A 14,977-nucleotide genomic window follows, 5' to 3' on the forward strand; every position below is an offset into this window, starting at 1 on the left:
CAAAAAAGCATTCATTTCCTTGCTTTGAGTCAAGGTGTGAAGGAACCTGAAGTATATCCTGAAGTACATGAAGCCAGAACAGAATCTTCTATGTAACACTAGGACAGGAGAAGGGTAGGCAGTTGTGGAAGAAAAACAGTGATTGATACAGAACGGAAGTGATTCCAGAATCTGGTTCAAATCCCTTACAGTTACCTGCTGTTAGAACAGATGGTATTGCACACTGCCTGAGTTTGAGCTGGGGTGGTGCAAATATCAGTGCTGTATCCCAGAAGAACTAAACAGCTAGAAGCAAGAGATGTCATGGGGTTTCTTTAGACCCAATAACCCATCTCAGGTTTCCTATGCACTCTGTGGATGTAGAAGGAGAAAATTACTTGGAAGATCATTCACCTGCTGTAAGTAGTTTTTTCTAGGTGTTGCATGTTTTATAAGGCTGAAAGCTTCAGGTGTACAAGAGAATTGGATATTTGGTGGCCATTAATTTAAGGGACATCTCTTCCACTTGACCATCTCTGAAAGCACGAGGATTTTCAAGATAACTGTGGTCCTGGCTGTTGCTTCATTGGCAGGGTTGATGCCAACAATTAAACTGATGATGTAGAACAGTGACAGAAGAAGAAAAGTTTCTTGCTAAGAGATAAAATTCTTCAGTCAACCGAAGTGAAATATTAGTTTAATTGGATACCAGGGGCTTTCCAAGCTTTCCCCATACCTTTCTCAGATCTCTTTCTCACAATAGGAGATCAGAGAGGAGAAAAAACAGTTTTGAGCTTGAGGAAGCAGCTGTTCTCATAAGTGTCTAGACACCAAGAATGTTTTGTGGCACATACCAAAGCAAACATTTTGACTTCAAAATACAAAGTTCTCATGCTTGGGAGTGTTTTTGTTTTGTTTCGTTTCTTTTTGCCTGGAAAGATGCATCAGCTGTGGTGCAAAAGTAGGAGCATGATCTGATGTCCACAGAAGGCAGGGAGGATTTCTCTGAAACTGGCATTGGAAGTTTCTATATGATTCCGAGTTGGCTTCTAGCAGAGTCACAGCAGGTACTGGATGGGGCACGCAGATGGAGCTGCTTGACACCCTAGGTGTGTTTTAGAACAAGCTTAGCAGTCAGGTTTTTCCCACATGACAAAGTGCACCTCCATGGTACTGTCACAGGATCTCTGAGTGCAGCCCAGTAAGCAAACACAGTCAAAGCAACTCTGGAATTGCTTTGGTGTGTCCTCTGTGCTGCAGCATGGCTGTAATGAAGGAATTCAGCTGATAGGTGCAAGATAAAAATCTTGCTGTGCAAGCATGACCTACACTTGTACCTCACTGATGGTGTACAGTGTACAGCTACTTTGTGTGAAGCACAAAGAGAGCAGAGTGCTGCTAAGTCTGCTGGGGTTTTTGGTTGCATTTGCTCTACGTGATCATAAACAGGTTCACAAGGACGACTTACTGCTTCAGTTGATTTTTAGTTAAGCCTCAGTCTGTGTAAACAGGTTTATACTGCTAATGATGCTTCAGGACAGACCTATGGAATAGGATGGAGTGGGTATGGAAAAAGCATTCTCAAAAGGGATGGTACGTAATGCATAAGCACCACTAAAAAAATCCATTTGGCACAGTCAGGTGCCATGCTGGTAGCAGTTTTGTGTCCTGATCAGTGATTTCATCAGTTGTTCGTCATATTTTAGACTCGTGCTTTATTTAAGTCCTTACAGGAAGCACAGACTAATGTTTAAAATGCTTTTGCATTGCAAATGAGTCCCCAGAAAACCTTCAAGGAAAAGAAAGACATTTCTAAGCTGATAATTGTGAGCAGTTTTTCAGATTTTGGACACCTTCAGGAAGGGCCTGCTTTGCCTCTGCCCATTCCCAGCAGTTTATTTCTCTGAACAGTTGCTTTCTATTCCAAAACAAATTCATCTTAGTAATCACTTTATCCTTTGCTGTGCTTTACACCGAGATGAAACAAAATGGCCGAGGACAGTGGTAGGTATTCCACTTGCCTTGTTTGAACATTAACAGAAGATTAATTTTCTCTCACTCCTCTGGAATTTCCCTCCTGGGCAAACATTTATTAGCTGTTAGCAACAGGAGACAACGACATTGCTTAAGAACAATAACCAAAAAAGCACTTTCAGTGCTTTTGAACTCTCTGCTCGTTGTAGTGCTGCCCGTACGGTGACAATCAAATGTTCGCTTGGATCAGCTGGAAGGTGTGGAGTAACTGAGCTACAGCTCTCCTGGCTGCCCTTAATCTTTCCTTCCCTACCATCTCCTCCTCCTGTGCTGCTACCACATCCGTCTGTTCAGCTGAGGTAAGGATCTGCCCTTACACACACACATAGGAATCTCAAACCAAAGGCCATTGTTCTGTGAGTCTGGAAGTTTGCTTCTCTCCAGCAGTGATGTTTCCACTGAACGCGAGGCGGTCTGGTTAGTCATGATTTCCAGAAGTGCTCATGAATAACTATGAGGTACCGCTGTGGGTTTGGAAAATAAACATTTATAACAGTCCTCCACTGAGAAGCTGGATCAGAGTACTTACAAGGCTTGGGATTGATTTAGGTGATTTCATTTGCTGAAACAGTATCGTGGAACTTGTCTGCTAGCAAGAAAACCAGTTTGAAGAGGGAACTTCCAAAGAGAACTGCAAAGAAAGCCAAAGAGGGGTGCTGGCACTGGTCTTCACCATCATCTCTTCAAATCGTGGGTTTCAGAAACCATCTGATTGGTGTGGGTGCTGTCTGATGGGCAGCCACACAGCTTATCCACACGCCAGGTTTGCCTCTGCCTGCAGCGCTGCTCCTCCTCTGTCCCCAAAAGCAGCACAACTGTTTGCCTTCAGTCGTGGGCCCGTTTTTAGAGGCTGAAAGAAGCGACTCCAAAGTATTTGTCTACAGGTTTCCTTGCAAGCTGGGCAAGCAACAAGCAAGAGAGCAGGCTGAACTGACTGTGCAGGCAGAGTGTGGGCTGGGTGCCCTCTCAAAATCCCTCTTGTGACAGTTTTCCATTGACATTTGGCTCAAATCTGCCTGTGGGGAGATAAGAGGCAACGGAGAGCACTTGTCAGGACAAAGAGTCCAGTGAAACCAGGGCAGGTGCTTTTTCACAACAGAATTTTGTTATTAACTTACTCTGGAAATCCCACACAAAACCTCTCCTGTGTGTAACGTAGCCATTATTTGGTGTGCTGGACGTCAGATTTTTCATGCAGTTTTGTTTCTTACGCTTTTGAAATCCCTCAAAGAACTGTTGTACCGTCCTTCTGGTAAGTCCAGCTTCTGTGATAACCACGGGGGGCTTTCCACTTGTTTCTCTAGGCAGGTTTTGGCTCTTTTATATCCAAAACCAGTTCCCAAGAACACAGCCCCAGCCAGTTGCTTTCAAACATCTTTATCTGCACAGCTTACATCTGATCACAGGAATCTTCAATTACGGTACCCATTACCTCATAGGGGAATGCTGATTGTACTTTCTGGTGAGAGCAGCATGATGCTGACAGCAGTCAGGGCCTGATACAGGAGAATAGCTGAGGGCTGGGGCACAGCTTGTGCAGCACACCATGCAGTGTCACTGGGGGAAAACATGACCCCATTTCTGACGTCAGATTCTAATCAAGAGGAACAAGGAGGACAGAGCCCTGCAATGACTAACAGCTCAGCTGAGGAATTGTGCCTGACATTTATTTTTAAACACAGCATCGCTTTCTGTAGCTGGGGGGGAAGCCTCCTCATTCCCACTCAGAGGCACTGTCTTTCCTTAAAGCTGAAGGCTTCTGGTTCTAGACTAATACCACATTGTCCACATCCTTTTTCCAAGGACATCAGGAGGGCAGCGCAAACTGCTGCCTTTGCAGCCTTGTTTCCCACATGTTGTCATAGGGTACGAAGAAGCAACAGTCACCATGAGGCGGCAGATAAATTTGGTCAAGAACTCGCAGGGTGAAAGATCCCTTCCATGAAACAAAGCCGCTGCTAGAAGAATACACGGGAAGTGCACTCACACCCTGCTCGTGAGTAATGCCTCCTTTCTGTGCACATCTGTAGGTGGCAGTGTCTCTGCAAAGCCACCCACAGACACTGGTTGCACTTCTTCCATCCAGTCCTCTGCTACCGGTGCAGCTGTGATGAGAGTGAGCGTTGCACCGTGGAGTCCAGTGCTTAAGCCCTCGCTCCTCACAGGCGCAATTGCTTTCTATCTGGTCTTCTTCAGGCACGAGCAGGCAGCAAGGTGGGTGTTGCAAAGCTCCGCCAGGGCACGGAGGTGGCTGCCAGCTCCAACAAGCACAAAAGCACTTGGTAAAAAGCTTCACAAAAGCACGTGGTAAAAGCTCCATCCTTTGGACTAGGCGTCCTTCAGCCAGGTGGACGCCAGGCTCGGTGTTTGGTAGCATCACAGAGTGGTTTGGGTTGGAAGGGACCTTAAGGACCATCTTCTTCCAAACCCTGCCACGAGCATCTCCCGCAGACCAGATTCCCCAAGCCCCATCCAAGCCAACCTTAAGCACCTGCTGGGGTAGGGCACCCACTGCTCCTTTGGGAAGCCTCGGAGTAAAAGAATTTCCCCAACACCTAACCCTGTATCTCCCCACTTTTAGCTTAAAGCTCTCCTCTCTGATCCTATTTCCACACTCACTGGTAGCATCACCCCACAGCTTCCTTACAGCCCCCCTGTATGCACTGGAAGGCCACAGTGGGGCCTCCCCAGACCCTTCTCCGTGCAGTACAGCCCCAGCTCTCTGCCTGCCTCCATAGGAGAGATGCTCCAGCCCTCTGCTTATCCTCACGGCCCTCCTTTTGTTTGCAGCACTAATTAAAATCTGTTCCACTGCAGCTTTTAGAAATCTTTGTTTCCTATATACCATAAGCGCTGCTTTAAGGACAAACTAAATTCACTGTAAAATTAATTGGATCTTGTTTTCCTGAAACAGAAACCTGCAGAGTTCGTGTTGCAGCTCAGTTCCCAGCCAGGAGCTGCTCTACAGTCTCAGAAACCAAACTACCTGGCTCCAGCTTTTCTGCAGACATCCTTAAGCAGCATATTTTTGAGTCACCTTCTACGGAGGAGTGAGTCCCATAGAGGTGTGAGGAACTATTTGTTCTCAGGAATAAGTGTTACAAAGAGCACTTCCTCACTGCACATGCAAGCAATAACATTCAAATGAGTGTCTTTCACTCAGTTTTCAGGGTGTGTAGATTTAGTGACCAAATCCCACCACCTACCCAAACCAGGCGTGCTTTGGTAGCTAGGGAACAGACACCAAACAAGGCTGCAAATCTTCTGTTTGAGGCTGTTTAATCCCCACCCGCATTGAAGAGCACAGTTCAGCAGCAAAGCCTTTGCACTGCAGGTGGAAGCAGAGGGAGCAGAGATCACCTGTGAAGGGGGAAGAGAAGGGAAGAGAAGAGAAAGCAGCTGCCCCCAAGCAGCCTCATCCTCTGCAAGGGCTGTACCCACATTGTCAGCATAGTGGGAGTTCTGACAGCTCCTATTTGTGCCATGAGAAGAAGCAGAGTCACAAGGCATCGTGTGCCACATGCTGTGCAAGACCTAATAAATGCCTCGTGAGTACTGCTGTACCAAAGGGCACGGAATGGCTGTAAACCAGAGGTGCTGAATCACCCGCATGGTTGTCTCTGCATGATGTCATTACCAGCACCCAACAGGCGAAACTGGGGGAAAGAATTTGCTTTTTATCTTGCCAGATCTGATTTTTCCTTTGAGGCTCAGCCACAAAGTGAGGAATGCACACTCCTTATCTTTGTATTTCCCAGCTAAATATTCCTTCTGGGAAAGCCGAGCAAAGTCCGATAACTTACCTACCAAGTTCCAGTGACGAGGAAGGAAGTGCAGAGACACAAATAGAAACCAGCATCGGAAAATCTGCACGTGAGACTGATGGGATCTCTCCAACCCTTCATCTGATCCTTTGCACACAGAGCTGAGGACGTTCTTCAACCCCACGTAGCTGAGAGCAGCAGCCCCCCAGCGCACATCCCTGCTGACCTCATGTGTTTGGGAAGTCATCGTTTCCTCCTAATTCCATAGAAAAATGACCAAATCTCCCCACTCTGCATTCTCTGGGTTGAAGCTAAGTCGTGGCACAGCTGTGCTATTTCCAGCACAGCTGGGAAAGCATCAGCCTGCTGAGGTTCAGGGCTGGCACAGAGTGCCATTGGGAACCTGCCCAGCAATGTGGGACGGCACTCCATGAGGCTGCAGTATGGCACTGCCAGGGCTCTGACTTCTAACATTGCTCAGCCATGTTGGGGCAGCAGGCTGTGCGAGCCCCCATTGTGTAAGATGGAAAATAACAACGTCTTTAAGGGCTGAGCAAATAATTGCTCTGAGAAGACCCTGCTTTGAGATGGTGATGTGTGAAGTGCTTGTTGTTCTCGGCAGAGAGAATGCTGTGCGAGGAAATTGTAGTGCAGCCATTCCGAGCTTCTTGCCCTTGTTTCCCAGAAAACTGTTGTAAGCTAAAAGGCATCAAAGTTTACCAACATATTCAATATTTTCTCAAGCTAAGAGGAGTACAGTGCCCAGAATGAGACCTGGGTGTTACGACAGGCTGGAAACTCGGGAGAACTAAATGATGTCCCATCTGGAATACTGCGTCCAAGTGTGGGGCCCCAGTACAAAAAGACAGGGAGCTGTTGGAGAGGGTCCAGAGGAGGCCACAAAGATGATCAGGGGACTGGAGCACCTCCTCTATGAGGAACAGGCTGAGGGAGCTGGGTTTGTTCAGCCTGGAGAAAAGAAGGCTGCTGGGCGACCTCATTGCAGCCTTTCAGTACCTAAATGGGGCCTACAGAGGGGAGGGGAATCAACTCTTGGAAAGGGTTGATAACTGCAGGACAGGAGAAATGGTTTTAAGTTGAGGGAGGGAAGATTTAGGATGGATGTCACGGGGAAGTTCTTTACAGAGAGTGGTGAGGTGCTGGAACAGCTGCCCAGAGAGGCTGTGGATGCCCCATCCCTGGAGGCGTTCAAGGCCAGTTGGATGGCAGCCTGGTCAGCCATTAAATGTGGAGGTTGGTGGCCCTGCCTGTGGCTGAGGGTTGGAGATTCATGATCCTTGGGGTCCCTTCCAACCCTGTGATTCTGTGATGGCTTGAACACAAAGAAATCTGCTTCAGCCGTGACCCAATTTGCTGCACAAACTCCTCTAAGTGACCTTTTAAGCTTTTCAGAGCAAAAGCAAGCTCAGCTATGAAGGACAACAGTCCTGCCAACACCCACTTCAATACTTGCAAACAAGTCAATGAACCTATATAGAGATGTACGTGGTTGCAGGATATTCACCTGTTCTTGCCATACACATCAGTTGGCATCAATAATTTCCTTTTTTGAAGCGTGCTTCCTACAGAGATTCCCTTCAAAATGTGGAACCTGGAAAGCTCATCACATTTTCCAGTGGGGAGAGATGGGACCTTTGGGCACCCAGGTAGACAGAGAGGTGGAGGGGGAGCAACCAACCCCCAGCTGTGCCCCGAAGGTAGATGGTGGGGAACCTTCAGCAACGCTGGGAATGCCATGGGGATGCTGAAGGAGTGATAGTGACAGACCAAACTGTTTTATTCTCGTGGGGTCACCATCCCTGGAGGTGTTTCGAAGCCATGGAGATGTGGCAATGAGGAACGTGGGCATGGTGGGTTGGATTTGGGGATCTTAGAGCTCTTTTCCAACCATAACAATTCTATGATTCTTATCTGGTGTGCTGAGCCTGTGCAGGTCTTCTCAGTTCCCAGTTGTCCAACCAGCCCAAACTGGGAACAGGTCACAGCTGCTGCATCACCTCTCATTTACTCTTTGAGCCTTTGTGCTTTCAGGAAGCTCCTCAAACCCTGAAAGGAACAGAAATTATAAACTGAGAAGGGAAGGAAATCGGGAAGTAAAGGATAAAATCCTGTGGGAGAACAACAGCTCCCTGAGCCCACACATGTTCGTGAGCACCAGCAGCACGGGCCGTGTCAGTGCACCTCTACTAACAGGGATGTGGTGACTTCTGTTTGTCCTGCACGTCACCTGAAAGCTATGGGAGGTTCAGGTCCCATTCTTGTTCACCCCGGTGCCGGTGCCCCTGAGTTGAGCGCAGGCTGCTTTGCACAGCACCCCTAAGCTTCTCCTGCTCTTGCACATGGCTAACTTCCTCCAACTCACTTCTTCCTTGGCACTGGCCCTGCAGCACCTGCACAGCTCCAACCATCTCTTCAGAGATACACGTGCAGCAGCAAGGGACGAGTCTCAGCAGGGAGAGCGTGGGCACACAGCAGGGGATTGCAATCAGAAGAAAAACCCTACAAATCAAATAAAGCCCATGCTACAAGGAGATAAGATCAGTGCCTCTTTGGAATGGTGATGGGCGGATTTGAACAAGCTCGGTGTGCGTTCACCTTATCTTGCATTCTCTCCCTGGGGCTCAGTGTTGCTCCCAGGGCTGAGCACAGGAGGACACAGCACGCCCGCTCCATCAGAGCACTGCTGATGCTGTGGGGATGTTTGCAGGCCAAGGGGTGGCTTTGTCTGATCTCTGATCTGGTCGTGACCCCATGGCTGGGGCCGGTTGTGTTACAAACCCACACCAATCACATTCCCACCGCACACCTCCAAAAACCCCCCTGGGTGCCTTCCAGCACCTCCTGCCCTCACTGCTGACACCAAGATGTGAACCAGCAACGTGTGACCTCACCATGCAAACTCGTGCCAACTCCTTCAACCCTCATTCATCATTCACCCATCCCCATTCCAACCCCTCAGGGCACCGCTCTGCTCTGGGTGCATCACAGCCAGACGTGTCCCAACCCCTCCTGCTGCTGGAGCTGGGATTTGGGGGCTCCAGCCGTGAGTCAGCGCCGCACCTGAGAGCCCAACTCATCCCGTGCAGAACACGCAGCTGTGCATCAGCTGCTTAAATAAACTCCAGGGTATTTCTTTTTCTTTTTCCTTCCTGTTTTAAGTACTTACCCACATAGGGTGATAGGGATTAGGTGTGAGGTTGGAGTTTCTATGCAGTGCTCACGGTGTTAGGGGAAATTGGCTTCTGTGTACAAAACATCTGAGTCATCCCTGGGGGAGAACTGCATCCACATTTAATGGCACCGCGTTCTGCTCTCTGGTGCAGCTTATAAGGAAAAGTGTCATTTAAATTACCAGGAAGAAGCCTGTGCTGCCAACTGGTGTAAACTTCAGTGAAACCCTGTGGGGGTTTATCTTTTAAGTTGCTTCACCTTCACAATTAGTGATATTGCAGTGAGGGTGAACAGCTCTGCAAGCTGCAGCAGGAGGAGGAAGGCAGTGTTACTTTGGCCTCATGGGACTGCTGTGGGATCTCACAGCAAAGCCACATTTCCCAGAACCCAAGCAGCATCCACCTGCTGGCACATTTGCATGCTGATCTAAAGGTCAGCGTTGATCAGAAAGATCCCCTGCCATGGTATCTGTGAGCCTGCATGAAGGAGAAGCTTCACCATGCAGAAATCCCCACTGGAGCAGCACAAAGTCTGCAGGCAGGGCTGGCACTTCCCATCGCAGCCACAAAACGGTGCACAGAATGCCACCTGCCTGGAAACCACACAAATGGACACAGCTGCTTTGCATACCAGGCTGGCACTGACAGCTGGTCCTTACCAGACCTGCATCACAGCAGCAGGGCAATGTTTGCTCCAAATAGCATCTGACACAGGCTGAGTTATCCCCTGTTGTCTCAGCATCCTCACTCAGGCCAGCTGGCTGAGATCTACAGCTCTGGCACAGCAGAGAAGGATCTGATCTGGCATTGGGGTCCCCAGCAGCAGGAGGACCATGGGGCAGGGCATGCATCTGTTCTGCATCGCACACAGTGTCTGCAAGGCTCTTCAGCTCTTGCAGATCTCAGGGGTGGGAGCAAAGTTCTGCTCTATTGGATGGGGCAAAGATCTGCATGGATTAAGAGCAGTCTCAAAAAAAAAGAAAAAGAAAAAAAAGAAAAAAAAAAAACAGTACAACCTGGAAAAACCCAAACAGCCCTATCAGCACCAACATCCAGCTGCAGGAAGTGTTCTTGGGCTCTGCTCCAGCTCAGTTGTTCTGGGTGAGACAGAACGTACCGCACAGCCCACGTGCATCACTGCCCCTGCACTGCTCTCCGCATGCCCACGTGGAGCTGAGAGCTGGAAGAGATCCTATGAGGTCATCAAGCCCAAATAGTCCACACTGGTTCATGCGGACAGAGCAGGAACTGCCCATCAGCGTGTGTTTCAGCGTGCTCTGAACAACTTGCTGGGGGAAAACATCCCATTTCAAACCCCAGGCTCTTCCTGGAAACGACTCAGCAAAAAGAGCCCTAAAAAAGCCAAACTCATTCAAGGCAGAAGAAACAAGTTTTGTATCATCCCTGCCACAGGCTGCAGTGCTCAGCTGGGGCACCCTGGTGACTTCCACAAGTGACAGAAAAAAGCCCTGGGAGAAGTGAGGCGTGGATGGGCAGCAGTGGCTGATGGCAGCGCCCATGGGGACAGAGCCAGCAGTGACACGGCTGGGCTGAGCTTAGGGATGTGCTTGAACGGTCATTTTGTGTGCAGTGCTGCTTTGCATGCGGTGCCATTTGGTGTGCGGAGCTGTTTTGAGTGCACAGTTCCCTTTTGTTAGTGGCTGATGTCTTGTGAGGGACCTGCATAGTGGGCGTAAGGATGAGCAGTGCCTGCAGAAGGCAGTGGGACCCCCAGCTCCACCTCTCCCCGGTGAGATCAGGAAAGGACAGTGGTAATAACAGGATCGTGTAATAAAATAACTTCTTGGGTTTCTTTCTTTAGAAAACATCTCACATGGTATAAAATCAGGTAGCTCAAAAATGAATTGAAAGCCAGCAGAACCTCTTCCTGGGAAACTTTAGGGACATCTTCCCCACAGCCTATCTCAGGCAGTCCACTCCTTTCTCAGTGTGCCAAGAGCAAACGAATCCCAGAATCACATCATCACTAAGGTTGGAAAAGACCTCCAAGACCATCCAGTCCAACTGTTGACCCATCACCACCCCACACCCATGTCTCCAAGGGCCTCATCAACCCAGCTACACAATGACAGCCCAAACCCAAACTCACAGAGCTCAGAACTAAGCCAGGCTCAAGCCTGCAGTGAGCTGCTGGAGGTTCTTTGCTGACGGATTGCAGATGCTCCTGGCACACTGGAGGAGCACCCAACGCACGGCACAACGCAGCACTCATCCACGCTGCCTTTCCAGTTCGTTTTTGAAACATTAATAAATTAATGGAACCATGGTTTAAAAAAAAAAAAAGCAACCCTAAAAGTCCATTCTGTGTTCCCACTACGAGAGAAAACGCTCCCGCACCTTCTTCTCTATGGAGGTCAGCTTGGTGGCCCGGAGCGCAGCCAGCAGCTCCGTGATGACGGCTGAGTTCTCCTGCTTGCGGTGTGTGAGCACAGCCCGCAGCTTCTCCTGAGCCACTGCCTTGGTCTCCTGGGCCTGCTTTCTGGGTGTGCGTTCCAGGATCTGCTGCAGGCGCTTCAGTTTCCGCAGGGGGATGTTTTGGTATGCCACAAAGTCGATCAAAGCTTGCTCGCAATCCTCGTCCTCTGGAGCTGGGGGAGAAAAGCACCCGGAGGTCACTGCTGGATGTGGGGAGAGCAGCACTCTGAACATCAGAACCCTGGAATCCCCAAATCTCAGGATGGTTGGGGTTGGAGGTACCTCTGGGTCCCTCTGGTCCTCCCTGAGCCCAGAAAGGCCACCCGAGGCAGAGCCCAGCCCCGTGTCCAGGTGGGTTTGGAGATCTCCAAGGAGAAGACCCCACAGACACCATGTGTGGCAGTCAGGAGGTAACTCTGAAGAGCTCCCTTCATCTCAAAAATAGCAAATATACCTTTCCCATGCCTCTCCATGCCATGAAGTTGGGAGGAAAACTCGGATGGAACTGCATTCAGTATGTACACATCCTGCTTTTCCTAAAGGTTCCTATTTTCACATGCAGAATTTTACATCTGGGGACAGGACCAGCCACAGACACACCCTAGATCAGAGTTTTGGAGTAGACCCCATGATGGCTGATGAAAGAGCTCCCAAAATTTAGTGTTGGAAACGGAATACATCACTGTGCATCAGATGTGCAAGAGTTCAAGGCCAGTGCTCTGCTTTGCATTATTGCATTGACACAGGGCACTCTGTGCTCATACCTTTCCATGACCCTATTTTTTCCAGGCCAAAATCCACATCACACGGAGGCTGTGCTGACCTTTACATCCTTACTCCATTCAACACACACAAAATAAGGTGCGGACTGAAATAAAAGCTTTCTGGGAAACACAGCAGCTCCTGTGCCACACGGCCAGCATCCGGTTTTGGGCAAAGGCTGCAGCAGCCACCTCATGTGCTGGCATCTCTATCAGCAAAAGCCCCACTGGAAGCACATCTGCCCCACACCTGGTTGCTGTGCTTGCTTAAAATCTGACTCCAGGCAGGGAGGGAGGGAGGGAGGGAGAGGAAGCACTTCTTGTGCCCTGCAGCCCCAGCATGGATCGCTCTGTGCTGTTACCACCTGCCTGACCCGGTTTCACGCTTACACCATGACGCTGGCTCTCACACCCTGTGTTTCAGCTCTCACCTGGTACCTGCGTGCTGTTGCTCCCACCCATCCTGCAGGAGGTGCACAGGGTGTCGTGGTATTGGTTTCCTGGCACATTGGTCTCCTTCCCCAGCTGCGTGCAGTTCTGGTGCTGCCGGCACGGCTCAGTGCTGGAGCTGGAAGAGGAGAAGGAGCCCCGCGGGCAGACGTGGCACTGCGTGTTCTCAAAGGGGGAACCTGGGAGGAGACGTGGGATATTAGACATCGACCCCGACCTGTGTGCTGGGTGAGGAGCTGGTGGGAGAACCCATAAGCGGGCATCCAGCAGCAGCGCACAGCCATGCCATCACCAAGCCCTTCCCCAACAGCCATGGGGCTCCAGGCATAAGGAGGAGATGCTGTTTACTAAAGGGGCAGCTCGTGGGGCAGCAGAATTGGCTGTGAGCACCAAGGAGCATCTGCCGAGAAACCCTTGGATGCCAGCACGAGCGGAGGCCCTCAGCGAAACGAAAGTAAAAGTGGCTGAGAATGCAAAGCCCAGCTCAGCTCAGCACTGCCCTTCCTGCAGAGCCCAGAGCTCTCCCAGCTCCACGCAGAGGACGCTGCTGGTAAGCAGCTCAATGGAAATCTCAGCAGTATCACTTCTCCAACGCCCCATGTGGCTCCTCAGACTGACAACTCACTCTGCAGATAAATCAGCGTGTCAGTCAATGGAGTTCCCCACGTTTTTTGGAGACTCAGCTCACCTTACGCTGAATTGCTGCATTTTGTAACACTCCCACAGAAAAACTGAGCCACTGAACTCAACCTTAAGCATCACCTGAGGACAACAAACGTTCCCCATCTCGCTCTGAGCCTGCAGCCCTCCCATGACACACGCTGAAGGATTCCCAAAGCACCTTTTGAGCACAAAGCAGGGGGTGTGGATGCTGCCCGTGCTGCTGTGTTGTATCACCTGTGCTTTCCTAACAGAGAGCTCAGTGACTCAGCAGAGAATGAGAGGGAATCACGCACCTGTTGCATGCTAATAGTATTTTTAGAAAGTACAGAGCCAAGCAAATAGGGCAATGAAAGGACCAGACGTGATTCAGGAAAAGATGGAAAAAATAACTCCCTAAAACCTCTCGTGACTCAAAGGAGACTCAGACTCACAAATCTCCCTTAAAAGGAACCACAATGAGACTGACGTCACCATTTTGGAACCTCTCCTATTTATCTATTTCATGTTTCAGGCGGAACCCATCCAAATTACTCAACAAATCCCACAAAACCGAGCCCCAGAGCTATGCACGCTCCCCAGCCCTGCCCTTACACCAGCAGCATTCACACCTCCATCCCCTTGGCCACCCGCCTGCAAGGACAGCGAGCCAACAGCACACAGCTTGTCAAAACTCTGTGACCTTCAAGATCCCTTCCAACCAAAGCCATTCTACGGATCAGCAGACGGCAGCCCCCCATCGGGGCGAGCAGCTTTGGGCAATACCAGAACTACGCACCCAACTTCACGACTCCGGAGCCTGGCGGGCAGACAGAGTGCTGCACACAGAACTCCAACTCGGCATGGAAGCCCTCCTGGCACTGACACGCTCTGTTGTGGGTGGCATTGCACTGCTGCACCTCCACCTGCCGCTCCCCGCAGATGACGTTGCAGTAGAGGCATTTCTCCAGGTAGTTCCAGTAGTGCGTGTAGTGCAGGTCGGGGCAGGGCGAGCACAACGTCGGGCTGTCCCTGGTGCAGTGCTGTGCCACGAATGTCCCCGGCGGGCACTGCTGGCAGGTGACCTTCTCCTTGGTCGCAGCATCTCTCCACTGGTACGTGGGTGGGGAGGTGCAGCCCAGCTCTGCCAGCAGCAGGAGGAGAGGAGCAAACGCCCGCTGTAGGGAAGCAAACCGCTGTCAGCTCTTACAGGGGGAAGAGCAACGAGCTCGGCTGCCGCGCTGCGTTGCTGCTCCCATTCGTCACTGCTGATGCAAGGAATTCTTCTCCTGCGTGAAGCTCCCTCAGTTGCTCTCCCATTTGATGCTCTCACCCCAGCTGTGCGGTGAGGCCCCCTCTGCCCGCACTCACCATACAGGGGGTGGCACAGCATCCATCCCGACAGCCCCACAGCCCCCACACTCGTACTGCCGGCAGCACAGCACGTTCTCCTCCGCTTCGGAGGTTCCCCATTGTCGGGGTGAGGCAGCAGCAGAGCAGCAGGAGAGAACTCTTCCAAACCAGCAAAGCACACTCCATAGGAACCCGGCGTTTCTCCACTCCGAGAACCCCGGAACTTTCTTTCTCCTCCCACCCTCTCCTCAAACCTCTACCGACCCTCGGACGATGGGGACCCACCTTGGGCGGCCGCCGGACGGTCGGATCGGGGCAGAGCAGCATCGCCGCGGGGCTACGAGGGGCGGCGGCGTCGATGGGGACTCCG

At 50.7% G+C, this 14,977-nt stretch overlaps 1 protein-coding gene across 2 annotated transcripts; it reads right to left on the reverse strand.

The window, feature by feature from the left end:
• Positions 1-7,757: 7,757 nt before the first annotated feature.
• TNFRSF6B (TNF receptor superfamily member 6b) lies at positions 7,758-14,971 on the reverse strand. 2 transcript variants are annotated; one of them, XM_010722367.3, is made up of 5 exons: positions 14,893-14,971; positions 14,054-14,432; positions 12,597-12,794; positions 11,327-11,577; positions 7,758-7,844 (listed from the first exon to the last, which is right to left on the reverse strand). In XM_010722367.3, the coding sequence occupies exons 1-5, from the start codon at positions 14,932-14,934 to the stop codon at positions 7,803-7,805; spliced, it is 912 nt and encodes a 303-aa protein (XP_010720669.1). In that variant the 5' UTR covers positions 14,935-14,971; the 3' UTR covers positions 7,758-7,802. The 2 variants fall into 2 exon arrangements, with proteins under 2 accessions (XP_010720669.1, XP_019477739.1); XM_019622194.2 differs by lacking the exon at positions 7,758-7,844 and having other exon boundaries at positions 10,753-11,577.
• Between the last annotated feature and the right edge of the window lie 6 nt (positions 14,972-14,977).

This window comes from Meleagris gallopavo, chromosome 22, assembly GCF_000146605.3.
Source record: "Meleagris gallopavo isolate NT-WF06-2002-E0010 breed Aviagen turkey brand Nicholas breeding stock chromosome 22, Turkey_5.1, whole genome shotgun sequence".
In the NCBI taxonomy this organism is placed as follows: domain Eukaryota; kingdom Metazoa; phylum Chordata; class Aves; order Galliformes; family Phasianidae; genus Meleagris; species Meleagris gallopavo.

Coding starts and splice junctions, on each gene's coding strand:
- TNFRSF6B (XM_010722367.3), bottom strand. CDS start 14,934: ATGCTGCTCTGCCCCGATCCGACCGTCCGGCGGCCGCCCAAG. Junction 14,433..14,892: donor CCGTCCGGCGGCCGCCCAAG/GTGGGTCCCCAT, acceptor GCTTCCCTACAG/CGGGCGTTTGCTCCTCTCCT. Junction 7,845..11,326: donor TGACCTCCATAGAGAAGAAG/GTGCGGGAGCGT, acceptor TGTTCCTTTCAG/GGTTTGAGGAGCTTCCTGAA.